The 14,192-nt window shown below is 40.0% G+C and overlaps 1 protein-coding gene across 16 annotated transcripts in view; it reads left to right on the top strand.

Moving 5' to 3' along the window:
* The window catches only part of DLG2 (discs large MAGUK scaffold protein 2), a 1,558,615-nt gene that overhangs the window by 1,137,718 nt on the left and 406,705 nt on the right, over positions 1–14,192 (top strand). For all 16 annotated transcript variants that reach the window (XM_075061772.1, XM_075061757.1, XM_075061758.1 and 13 more), the window contains one exon: positions 13,485–13,621. In XM_075061772.1, coding sequence (XP_074917873.1) covers positions 13,485–13,621 — 137 coding nt within the window. The remainder of the gene's footprint in view (positions 1–13,484; positions 13,622–14,192) is intronic.

Below are 14,192 nucleotides of genomic sequence, written 5' to 3' on the forward strand. Positions count from 1 at the left end.
AGTGCACCGTCCGCCGAAATGACTGCGGCAGCTCCACCGGAGCCTTTCCAGCAGCGGACCGTCCGCCGAAATGACTGCGGTAGGTCTCCCAGACCCGCGTGCCGCCCCGCCCCGGTAAAATAGCGCCCCCCAAAATTCTGGCGCCCTAGGCCATTGCCTAGGTCGCCTAAATGGTAGCGCCGGCCCTGGCTGTAGCTCAGTCATTACAATTATGTTTTTATCTCCATTCCTTGTTCAGAACATCACCAAACAGGTGATATGTAACTTGTAACAGTGGAGATTTCAGAGTCTTCCAACACAAAAACAGTTTTTTTAATCCATGTCTCACTCTTTTATAAGGCAAAAGTAACAAAATGAATGGCAAGTTATTCATGACTTGGTTGTGAATAGATAAGACCATTTACAAGATAACATCCGATTTCAGTTTGTATGTTCAAGTTTAAACATCATCAATCAGGCAGTTTTTCAAGAAAATATTTCCATTCAGATAGATTCTACTTTGCAGCTGGAGTAAGGGAATCAATGCTGAAATGCTTTCATCGGATAGATGAGAAACAAAAGTAACTGATGACTCTCCCTGACAGAATCATTTGTGGTGGTTAAGCAGATAGCAAAGTGACAGATTGATCTTTCTGCCTCCATTTAACTGGTAACAGATCATTAAATTTTTTAATAGAACAGCCATCTCAGCTTAAGAAGCAGTGACCTCACAGTAAACAAGTTAGAAATATAAATCATATTGCTAATCTCTGCTAATGTGATATACAGCAAATCATTTTTTAAAAAATAAATCACAAATAGATATTGTCTTCCTGTGAGTCAGGTTTGTGTGCTCTGTGGATGGATTTCAATCTGTACAAACAGATTTGCCAGATTCTATGGGAGTCTTTAGCATGTTTTGTGAGTGGTTTCATATAGAAAAAATGTATCAGATTAAAACTATGCTTGATCCTGCAACTACTGATGTGCATGTCTGCAAGATGAAGCCCTGCTAATTTAATTTCTTAGGAGTGGCAAATAATGTGCCCATTCTGTAAGTAATTGGAATAATATTTAATAATTTAAGGTAAACTGTAGCAATTAAATACCAATATTGACGGAAAAAAACCCTCAGCTTTTAGATTTTTTTGGGAGTGGGAGGCAGGTTAAGAGGGCTTCCTCTTCCATTGACACCTGCAGGTTCTACTCCAAACCCCATAGATCCCCAGGAAATCAACAAGAAGCATTGCCAAATAACCCAAGTCCATCTGAAGCCCTGTTATATCTGTGGGAAGGGTGGCATTCCACCCAGCAGGATAGCATGATTCAGTGAATGTGGCACTTCTCCTGTCTATCTCCCAAGGGGTGTTTTTTCAAGACTGGAATCACTTTTGCAGGGAAGAAATTTGGGCCTAAATATGTTCTCTTTGCTATATGTATGAATACTTCTGTTGCTTTAAATTCTCAAGAAAACATATTGATTTTTAAGTAATTATCATTAAACACAAGTAACTCACTCTTTCCTTATGTATTAGTTATTAAAATGGCTCTATAAATTCCAAAAATAGTTTACGTAGTTCCAAGGAGTCACTGGCCAGTAACAAGTAAATTAGTACTTGGTTTTAGTCATTTTAGTCATTAAAATCACTGAATAATTTTCTCTTTGAGTGAAAAAGTTGGGATACTTGGCTAAGGCCACAGAGGGAGTAAAATGTAAGAATTTTTAGCCTTCAATTTTCTGCTCTAACCATTCTTGATCCAATATTGTAATTAAAATAAGAGAGTAACAAAGGCAAATATTATAAAAGTAGTTAATTGTTGGGTTAACAAACAGGCATAACTCCTGCAATATTTAAATTCATAGACCCAAATTTGGGAGATCTGAATCTGAGGGGTAGAAGTGGCGAAATAATGTCTCCGTAACTTGACTTTCAGAAGGTTGAGACTAACGTCCATCTGTATTCTTGTGTGTGCATGCAGGGAGCCAGTTTGCTTGTCCAATTACAATATAAGTATATGCAGGGCAGGCACACAAATTTAAAAGGAAAAAGCTACATGAAACTTTAAGCCACAACTTTCAAGGAATCAGGCCCTGACTGACTATTAATTTATTCTTATGTGGTTGATCTTGTAGGTATGTTCTTTTTCAATAATTTAGCTTTTTCATGTGAAATGTGTAGGATCAGTATGATATGATCATGCTACATTGACTCAAATATTTGTCATGACTCACAGAGTAACAATAGAAGTCAGACATTAAATGATTTTCTGTCTTCGTAGTATTTGTGCTAGCGGAAATATAACACTATGTTTTGATGTATGGTTTTTAGTGAGATGCATGTTGTCATTAATTAGCTTCTTTTTAAAAATCAGCTAATTGCAAATAATTAGGAACACTGCTTTCCTGTTTATATCCACAAGAGTTTTAAAATATTCTGTAAAATGACTGAGTAGGTCAAAAGAGAATACAAAATTGTATTTTATCTTCAAATCTATTTAGACAAATGTTAATTATAGAGAATGTACAACATGCGATGAGAAATTTCATTCATGTCTTAAAATTCTCTGCATCCCATCACTTAAACTGTATCCAAAGGAAATCTAGCCTTCTATGATATTTTTGATAACTATGGGCATGTAAAAATCCATAATAGGAAATATTCTTTAAAAGTCTTAAGAAGGCAAAAGGGCAGATAAGAAGTTCTATGTATGGGTGTTGAACATTTACATTTTTGGACAGAATAATGTGACAATATATTTTCAGGCCCTTTATCAGGATCACAAAAAAATTAGCCTTTAGTGTGATAATGCAAACAGTACACATTATCTGCCGTATCTGTATTCTTATTGTTTACTATTGAGGTTCTTGCTACTATATTTGAAGATATGTCAATATTTGTGTCATAGTGCTTCCTCCCAAATCCCAGTGGGGCATTTAAATCAAACGCAAACATTTATTCTAGGCCAAAAGGCAAATAAATCTCTCTTAGGAGCAAATTCCTTTCTGGCAGTTGCAACCTACATGCATTCTACATGTGTGTCATCTGTCTCCCTTTGATCCACATAGGACATTCTACAGCTCTCGAAGAAACACCACTTAAGGCCTGGGCTACACTAGCGGCGCAGTTCGAACTAAGATATGCAACTTCAGCTACGCTATTCACGAAGCTGAAGTCAAAGTATTTTAGTTTGACTTACCTGGCCATCCTCACGGCGGCGAGTTGACTGTCGCAGCCTCCCCGTCAACTCCACTTACTCCTCCTGCTGAGGTGGATCGATTCTGGGGTTGATTTATCACGTCCAGATGAAACACACAAATAAAATGTGGCCTCAGGCAGAGGGCATTGCTGGGGTTGCCAACCCTCCAGGATTGGCCTGGAGTCTCCAGAAATGAAAGCTTAATCTTTAATTAAAGATTATTTCATGTGATGAAATCTCCAGGAATACAGTCAACAAAAATTGGCAACCCTGGGCATTGCAGGAGTCTTGATTTTGAGGTGATGAAGGCATGGGTAACAATTTGTGGTCTGTATCTGAAATGGAGAAGGGCCGACTTCACTGTAGCTACTATTGGATTTTCTAATAGCAGCTGGGAATCCAACCAGGCTGCTCCCAGATTGCAAACCCCCTCAATCATTATCCTGCCATCTCTTTTGGCTGCTTAGTTAACCACAGATATCATCCTAGTCTTAGCTGCTCAGCCAGTTAGCCCTCTTCCAGACCCAAAGTAATGCAACTGACAGCTCTAGCGAGGTCAAAATATAAAGCTGTGTATCCTCCGCCTACTGAATACATTTCAACCCATGTCTCCTAAACAGCCCTGACAACAGCCTCAGGCACTCATTAAATAAGAGGAGTGATAAGATGGAGCCCTGCAGAACCCTACATCGTTAATTAATGATTATGTCGTTGAATGTTTTGGATCAACAAATGAAAGGCAGGTATGAGGTGGAAAATATACTGTTCACCTGATAGGAGCTATAGCTAAAATCTGGCTCTCTTCTGAAAAATGGCTCTATAAAAAAGAAACTGTGGGGTTCCATGGTTATAATAAGAGTCTTCGTTATTTCCATAGGAAGTATGTTCAATTTACCTACAAAGATGTGGGATTAAGGAGCTCTGACGACTCAGGCTCGACACAGGCCAATGGCCTCAAGGAGAAGAATCTGGGTTGTGAAGCACTCCCTGTTAATCCTTTACAAAATGCTTTGTGCACTGCCTCTGCCACACCCAATAGTTCCAAGCAGTGTTGCTGTGTATAGTGGCCAGCACAAAGTTTCTGGGTCTAAACTCTGGCAAGCATCTGTGTTGGTTCAGCAGCAGAGAAAGGCGTAGACACACAGGGGTAATCTCTCTTTTGATCTCAATAGATTCCATAGCCAAGAGCAAAGGAAATGTAGAACTGTACAATAGTTGAAGACATTAGTAGACTAATATCTTCAACTATGATACTGTTCAACTATCATCTTTTTCTGTATAATGGTAATTTCAAAGGTCATCCTTTTCACCTACAAGTATTGTACATCTGCCCTACTCTGCCTGAAATTGAGAAATAACTGAAGAATATTACATATGTCATATAAATGTCAGACACTAAGGAAGATGCTTAATGCTTTTGAGTTCACAGAATACCCTGAGAAAGAAACATAGTGATGGGATCAATTAGATGTTTTTTCAGTTATACTTTCCCAGGCTATCGCCATATTGTCCAATTGTCAGAGTCCTCTCAAATGGTCGAGGGAAGGCTGGGGTACTAGCTGATAGTACTAGATGCAGAGAGTTCTTTTGAACTGTGGTGAAACATGTTGTGAACTGTAAAATATCTTAACTGAATTTAACAGTTGTTTGATCTTTCCTCTGAGTGAATACAAAATTTAGCTAAATTATATTTATGGAACTTTTATTGAAACAAAATGTCACATGAGTCAGGATGGGAAGAGATTCATAAGAACTCATTCAAACAAAGGGTAGTTTAAACTTACTTTTCCAGCAAGAGGACCAAGACAAAGTGACGTTTACTTTGGCTGAGGTTAGTAGTTTCTCAAGGATTAATGTATGGATTCCAGTGGATGAAAAATGAAAATATCTAGAGCAGAATCTGTCTCTAAACTGCTCTTTGCAAGACCCTAGCACCCACATTGGCTTTAATTTATTTTTAAAATTGAATTAATTTTGTAATTCAATTCATTTTTTCATAAGCAAACTCCCCAGGCCGAAATAGTTGAGGTAACTGTTAAAGAATCGTATATGTCAATAATGTAGACAGAAGAAATATAGTAATTGCAAGCCTAACAAGCCCCACCCCACCACCATTAATGTGCCTTTTACCATGAGCAGTCTTCTGCATGGCATTTCTCTCTTCACAACAACATGGAGTGAGGTGGTCATTGGTGCTGGAACTGAAGGGTCAAGGGGAATAATAACTGAGGAATCCTTTTTCTGCAGCACCCTGTTTAGAATTAGCCATGTCTCTGTGGGTCTTGTTATTTATGTTGCTTCCATAACTGCGCTGTCAAATCTAATCAGTCAAATGGTATCAATCAAATGATCTTGTGTTAATTTACCTGTGTTCCTTTCCTAAGTTAAGTGGAATTTGATGAACTAGAAGCCCATCTTAGAAGAATATATCACACTAGCATTGACAACTTAATTGATGTATGACTGATATAACTATGCCTTTCAGAAAGAACAAGTGAATATAGAATGATTAAATTCTGTAAGCTTAGAGTGATTTTGCAGAGGACAGCTCTTGAGTATATTCTTAGCAATGCTTTGGGAACTGGGTACAGGAGCATTACCTCATCGCTGGTCCAAAGGGGATTAACTCCATCTCAGTTTTCTTTTTCCCTTCTGCAGCTACTCCTGGGGAGGGCTATGAGGGTGGCTGCTTTTGAGACAGATGAGGGAGAATGCCTGTGGGAAACTAGGCTCTACAGCCTGAGCTGGATTGGGCCCTGACCTTGGAATGTTTGTTACTTTTTGATTGTTAGTTTATTTCACTGTCAGGTTCAGTTTCACAGGTTCAAAATGGAGGCATAACTCCTCCTCCTATGCAGATCAAGCAGTATAACAGCCAATGACACACTCTCAATTTGGTAACATTAGGCTCTGCCTCTCTTCACTCCACTCTCCTTAGTCTTACTCTTCGGGGAGGCAGCCTCTGCCCTTTACGTCAGAAAAACATGAGCTCCAAGGAAGAGATGGAACAAGAAATGCACTGCTTACCAAGACAGTCTGCCCTACACTAACAGGTTCCCTATGCTGTACCTGTGATTCGGGGCCTTAATGATAAATTAACAGGGCAACACTTATGTTTCCAGAACTCACTGTCTGGGCTTCTTATCAGCAAGTGATTTATTTGCTGAAAAATGAAGCTTCAAATGACCCAAAACTATTCACAAATTTGACATGAATAGTTTAAGCTAGTGGTTTTCAACCTGTGGTCCACAGACCCATGGGAATCCACAGACTATATCTAAGATTTCCAAAGGGGTCTACACCTCCACTCAAAATTTTTTAGGGGTCCACAAAGGAAAAAAGGTTAAAAATCACTGTTTTAAGCTATTCACAAAATGGCTGCAACCAAACTAGAAAATCAGTTGTTTGCTCAGCTCTAGTTTATGTGGACACAGTGGAAATATGAAGACAGATGCCTGGAATTAAGTGGCAGGCGTCAATTTTTATTAAACTTTCGTACGGAGAGGGCACTACCCAGCCATCACCCATACCCTCCTGTACCAGTCATTTAATTGGTTCCTGTGTGAGGGCTAGAGGGCGCCTTACAATATAACCCATAATGTGGGTAGACTCTCCTCATCCTACCCCCCAGGACTCAGCTCTCTCTGAGTCCTAGCACCCTCCCCTTCCCTGTCCCCTTTTCCACCGCATTCTACTCCACACCACCCCACATGAAGGAGACAGAGGGTGCAGCAGGATGGGGACTTCAGCCTGCAAGGGCCACAAGATCTGACCTCAGACCATGAAGGCCACAAGGTCTCACCCCATCACATGAGCCCAAGGCCCAAGACCAAAACCCCAGGTCTTTTGCCTTGGGGACTATTAATTTTATTCTGTTAACTGCACTGGAAACAGGGCACAAGTTGCACCAAATAAACAACTCCACCCTAGTACCTTAGTTAGGTACTAAGCACTCAACCCGCTGTAGCTTGAAGGTGCTGCGAGGAAGGCAAAAAACTCCCTGGTCCTCTGCCAATTGGCCCCTGGGAGAAAATAATTCCTTCTTGACCCCCTAAAAAGATGATTGGCTAGATCTGCGGCATCTGTCAGGCCAAGTTCCCAGTTTGGGTGGGAGGGTGAGCTTCTGGAATGGAGCCGAAAGAGACCTCACATAGCCCTGTGCTGGGTTAAAATCCTGGCAGCTGGGTAATGCTGGCCAATCAGCACCCCTCTCCCCCTGCTGACCAGTGGTGTCAGAGACTCCCAGTGGGAGGAGCTACCAATTACCCTTGCTTTTGTCTCCCTCCCTTGCTACTGGGACTGTCCCCCTTTCACTGCTGGCCCCATCAAGTTCCTCACCCATTGATGGGTGTGGCATTTCTAGCCTAACTAAGATAGCTGCTCCTGATTGCTTCAACCCAGAGAGGTTTCCATCTGTGACTCTGAAACTCTTGCTAGGCTTTGTTTCCACATGCCAACCCCCATTCCCGTCACTGTTCATTGTGGTGAGGTACAGCAGTGTGCAGGACTCCCCCCATGAGGAAGCAGATGACCTGTATCCCCTATCACCACCCTTTTTTTCTGTATTATATAGGGACAAGCTATTTATTACATTAAAAATGTCTATAATTAATAAAGCAACATTAAGCAACCGATACGAATGCTCCCAGTGTTCCCAAGGGTTATAAGGAATCCCAAGTATAAACACTGTGTATTTTTGCTAACACACCGAGAGACTTAAAACATGTATCCAAACATTGCATTCATGCAACACATAATACAAAATAAATTGTAAATGCTGGCTTAACTAAAACTAGAAGTTGTATTAAAATTATTAGTCGCTTTTAATGACAGCATTTACTCTGCACACTCGAATTATTTACAAATTGGAAATGTTCAAGGTTAAAGGGTTAGCTGTCTGATCTCAGTTCTGTAAACAGTTTTTGTGATATTATCAATTAAACTTACATTTGCCAGGATATTGCCTGCTAAGCTCTTATAAGGTTGTCATGAAGGTTTTCCTTTAGACAGAAATTGATTTACATGGTTATCGATTTAGACCACAAAAAAAAAAAATGTAAGTGATGTCAAATTTACAGGCTGTCACTTGCTCATGCTGCACAATCTCTGTATATCATTTTGTCCTGTCACTTCTGTCCAGATATCTCTCCCCAGACTTGCAGCTGTTGTTTTCTCTGACAGTGCTTTTACAGATCATTACTGCTAAATCAGTTTGGTTCCAGCTTTAATGTCTGGTTCATAATTGGTTTTAAACTCCAAGCCACTGTGCAACCCCTACTGTCCCTTTCCTCCCCATCAAAAAAGTGATGGCATAAACATTGACTTTGAATTGCTTGGCTTTCATACAAATATTGTCGCTACCTTGACTTTCTTTAAATTAATCATTGCCAGAAGAAAGACGGAACACTAGAAATTTGATTTAACTAGGCTGCAACTCTATTAAGCTGCACTTCTGGGAATTATCTGGCAATAACTTGTCGGGCACAGATCATCCTTCCTTCCATAACCCATACCACATGGAGGTGGGCACTGCCTTCAGCTCCACAACTCTCTATCACCCAGGGTCGGGGGCTGCTTTTAGCTTGCCACCTTCTGCACCATTAACCTGGTTCTAGCACATTACAGGGTCCCCACTATCCTCCCCTCATATGGGTTGGGCAGAGGGGGTTATTTCCTTGCCAGACATTAGGAGTCCCAGTTCCATTCTCCACCTTCTCTAGGACATGTCTTCTCCTACTCGGAGTCCAGCTGCAGTTTATCAGGAAACTGGACCTCCTATTGAATGAGTAACTGTGCTAGGCACCTGTCAAGTTGCGCAGAGAATAAATGCCCACAAGGATGAGAGAAACAAGGGGGAGCCAATCTTTGAAGTTTCTTATCCTGACCCTCAGAAAGTCTCCCCACCTCTGAGGTTGAGGGGGATGTGGGAGAGTCTACATTTAAATACAATGTTTTAAACTAAAAAATGAAATTAAAGTCTTTTTGAAAGATTATAAAAGCAGTCAAAAACAATGTCTTTTAAAAATCTTGTTCAGTATATTCCAGTAATTTAAAACAACTGTCTTTATTAACAACTTATGTGAATTTTTACAGTAGTCAAACTATCTTAAACATCCCAATCACTTGATGATTACCTGTTCTGTTCATTCCTTCTGGGGCACCTGGCATTAGCCGCTGTAGTTGACAGGATACTGGGCTAGATGGACCTTTGGTCTGGCACAGTATGGCCATTCTTATGTCCCCAAAACTTTGATATATAAAATGTCTGCTGGGGAAATAGTAAAATAAAGCAACAGAAATACATTAAATTCACTTCACTAACCTAAAAGTTGTTGCCAGTATTTTCTTCCTTCATTTTATCATCCCCTTTGTCTCTTCTTCCATATCTATATTAATATATTTTAATGCCAGCAGAGGTCATTCGATTATCTAATTTGGACCATTATATCACAGGTGACCTATACTGGGTAGTCTAGTCATTTTGTGCCATTTTCTTTCTTTTCTTTCCTTACTTGTCTGTATTTTCTTTTGGATGGTTGTTACTTCTTGTCTCTCTTTCTGCTCTTCCATAGTCATTCGTCGTCAAGGCTGGCTCTTGGCTTTGTGTGTCCCAAAGGCAGCCTTAGTATACATAGTACTGGGCTGTCCATTGGACTGTGCAGTCTTATAGGCAGCTTTGCACTGGTTTCATAGGTTATACAACTCTGCCTTTGAAAATGAATGGGAGATGCATACATTCCCGCAACACCTTGTAAATGTACTGGTGACATCTTACTGATCCGGCAATATGCTGTGCTTCCTCGGCTCCTGTGGATTTGGGGGATGAGTGATTTAGTAAGAACCTGCACAGGATTAGTCTCTCAATCATAGAGTAATAGAGTTAAGGCCAGGAGGGACCCCTACATCATATAGGTCACTGCAAGCCACCAACACCATCCAGCGTCCTCACACTAAACCCACCAACTAAAATTAGACCAAAATATTACAGCCCACAATGGAGGAAAACAAAGGACATACTATATAATATCACACGCTCAGTGGATTTGATCTGCTGCAAAGATAGGTGATAAGTGTCTACTGAAAATGGCACGTACACATTCCTGTTCCTATGCTGGGACATAATAAAGTCTGTGGGCCTTCTTGTGGATGCAGTCACAGGATCAGGGTCATGTTCACTAATTTCACTTTGTGCAATAAAGATGGAAGAAAAGTTTTTGAGGCATATTTTTTTTCAATTTACAAATTATGTCTAAATCATGAAGAAGTACCTGTGAATTCTAATACTTCTTACACAGGTACCTTAAGAATAGGAAAATGACCTTGTTCCACAGTACACACTTCACATCTACAATATAGATGGACAACAGTTTTTTTTATCAGCTTTCTCTCAGGCTTCTGACCAAAAAAGCAAACAACTCAAAACAGAGAAGACAATCATTTCATTTGTGTTATGGTAGTGCCTAAGGGCCCCTTTGTGCTAGGCACAGTGCAGACACATGGAGACAGATCTTGCTTTAATAAGCTTACAGTTTAGGATCACCAAGGGGTGAAGAGAGAAAACAGAGGTCCCCAAGATCATACAGAAGACCTCAGTGGCAGGATTGAAAATAGAGGTCTCCTAACTCCCAGTTTGCTGTTCTATTGACTTGATTGCTCTGCCTGCCATCCTCATTCTGGAATAATATTTTAGAAAATTTTATTGCATTGTCATAAAAATGTATACCTGTAACAGGCCAGGGCATAGGCAGTCTTACCTAGTGGTCACAGCTGGACTATGGGTCACACGTAAGGGACAGTAGTTGGCGAGCAGAGGTTTGAGGACTTTGCTAGAGCCAGGGTCAAATCAGGCTGGGGTCCAAGACCAGAGATCACAGGTAGTACTGCTGGAATCAGGAAACAAGAGTCAGGATCACAGCCAGGCTGGAGTCGGAGACTCAAGATTAGAGGTAGTATCGGGCTGGAGTCAGGAGGCCAGAGTCAAGGTCAGAGTCAGGCTAGGATCGGAGATGAGGTGAGTTCTGGAGTTGCAGCAGGCCCGAAATCTGTGTGGTTGCTCCAGGGTTAAATAGGGTGCTTGGCCAATCAAAGGGCTGCAGGTTACTGTCATTCTGGGTCTCTTGGATGGTACTTCCTGCTTTGCCTTCTTGCCACAGTGCTCCCCATGGCACCGTTGGAACATCAGCAGTCCCTGGCTGTGCAGACCTGGGTTTTAGTCCCAGATCCTTTTGTCACCAGGTGTTGGATTTTTTTCACCCAGTATGTAATAAGTAAGTCATCAAGGAGGCAGTAGCCCAAGTTTAGCTGTTTTGCGGCAAAGTACTAGAGTTTTTGCCACTGAAGTTTTCTTAACGAGGACATTCTTTTGTCCCCTTCATTGTGTCTCCCCGGTGATAAATGATTGAGGACTAAGCAAATCATGTATTTTTTTCCCAGAATTGTTCTCATTGTTGTCTTAACAGTAGCACATAAATACAAAGAGTATTCAGAAATTAGATAAAACTTTATTTTAATTGTCCCACCATTCTAAATGAATTTTACATGTATTATTAACAAATATAATTAATTCATTTAAAGTTAATTGGATTTCAGATATTATTCCAAAGGTTTCTCTTTATACTTTATCATTTTGCAGGTCTCCATTAATAAGTCTATTCCATTATCTGACAGCACGTTTCTCTAAAGATACTATGAGAGGAAACTCGTAAATTCATTGTCAACAGATTTAATTCATTATGAACCTTCATCTCTGCCGTCATGTAGATAACAAAGCCTTTTGGTGTTAACTGTAACATCAGTGAGTTTTATTGCACAAGCAATAAAGCTGGTGAAAATCATAAACTGCCAAGTTACAGGGAGCAAATCTTTTTCTACTGCATCTCTCCAGACGAAGTTCCAGGCATCACTAAAATGTTTGTTTCTATAACCAATGAATATAATACATTATGAAAATAAAATTAGTGATATAAAAATCAGAAGTAATAGCATTTATTTCCTTTGTTGCAGCAATACTTATGCTTGGGTTGTCTCCAAATCTCACCTTAGGAGCAAGTGTCAGTAATGGCTTACTTGTTCAGCTGGGAGTTCTCATTAGAGACATATGACTCTAAGAAAAAGCAAACAATTGTTATGAATTGTTTGGGGAGTCTATAATAGATTTTTATGAAAATAAGACACCACAGACAGATATTGCCAGGCACTTTTGCAAAATGGGAGATAAAATTTTAGTACTAATGAGAGCAGTGATATGTGTATGTGTAGCCGTAATAGTAGGGAGAATATCGGTAAAGGGTCAAGCCTGTGGATTCTGAAGTCTGTTTATTTTCCCTTCCTGTTCTATGTATTTTTCTGCAGTTTGCTTTATCATTTCCTAATCATATTACAATATACTATTGACATCACTTCAGAGCTTGGAGATCTTTTGTGTGATTCTTCATCTAGGAATTTTACAGGTTACCAAACAGAAGTTACATGTACGTCAAGGTATATCAGTCTAATCTTTCATGCACTCATAACCCATAATAGCTGAGTGCTAATAATTATGCAAAGCAGAATTAAATCCAAAGGACTACATTCTCCATCTGTCCCTACCTAAACTATTCTGTGCTTTTCACTGTGGTAATTCAACAACTTGTACATTCTACAAGGGATCTCTCCTTCTCTCTCCCTATCCCTGGCATTAAGCTGTTTATAGGGACAACAAGAATATTGAGAGTTTTATTTCTCTGTGTGTGTGTGTACACAACAAGAAACACAACAGTTTTGAAGAGATAAACCCCCATGATTCACAGCATAATCTAAACTGTACTCATGGTCAGGAAAAACACTTTCCCTGATGGAAGTTTATCCCATGCCTAGCATAGGGTTTGTTGCATTTGCTAGCACTGGCCATGGTCAGAGACAACATACTGGTTTAGATGGACCACTGGTCGTCATCTTAGCATATGCATGACAACATGTCACAGGAGACACGTGGCCAGGATTCATCACCAAATTTGATCTGGTGGTTGGTTCATTAGCTTCCCCAGGTCGGGACAGATACTGAGGGTGAGTGCAATGTGAATGCTGGTCCATGCTACTGGTCTTGATTCAATATGGCAGTATATTCTTAACCCACATCTGTGACTGATCTCCATGGAAATATTGGCAGAGCAATGTAAAGATGCACATACCCTACAAGTTTCCTTGTATACTATTTGCGATTAGTAATATTATAATAACTTTCCAATGGGGAAAATAGATATTGTCCTTGCATTCTTTAATAGTATGTTTGATATTGCTAATGAGTATTCCTCCCCATTCTTTTCCAGGCCTGGGCTTCAGTATTGCAGGAGGGGTGGGAAACCAACACATTGCTGGAGACAATAGCATTTATGTTACTAAGATTATTGATGGAGGAGCAGCGCAAAAAGATGGAAGGTTGCAAGTTGGAGACAGACTTCTTATGGTGAGAATAACAAACTGGAACTATATTTGAAGTGGTGGACATATGTTTCAAATGGGGATTTTTGCAGTGGAGGTGTGGTAGTGGTTCAATCTGATTGAATGATTAACTGCAAGTAATACTGTTAATTTTTTATATTTTTCTTTGACTGTCTAAGTTTGAGGCTGAAGTTGTATTGGAAAACCCAACTCGTCTTTATGAAGATGAGCCAAAGAGTCTCATTAGTTTGGGATACTTTGCTGTGAGTTAAAAGATTATGAATCCACTGCTGTTATAGTAAATGTTTTACTCCCTATGTTTGGTTACTTGCTAATGACAGGTCAGATGTTCTAGAGAACCTTAAACCTTGTTCTAAACTAAAAGTGAAAAATCCCTTCATACCCCTGGGGCCAGTCCTGCTTTTTAAAATGACAGAAGTTAGCAAAGGAAAAGAGCTGGTAGATCATCCAGTCCACCTCCCTGTCAGTGGAATCAGATAATTTTATATAGCTATAACCTCATCAACATTAGGGGGTCTACTAATGTAAATATTTCAGTAAAAAGCACACCCCTCACCAAAATAGTTATACTGGTA

This window comes from Chelonoidis abingdonii, chromosome 1, assembly GCF_003597395.2.
Source record: "Chelonoidis abingdonii isolate Lonesome George chromosome 1, CheloAbing_2.0, whole genome shotgun sequence".
Lineage (NCBI taxonomy): Eukaryota > Metazoa > Chordata > Testudines > Testudinidae > Chelonoidis > Chelonoidis abingdonii.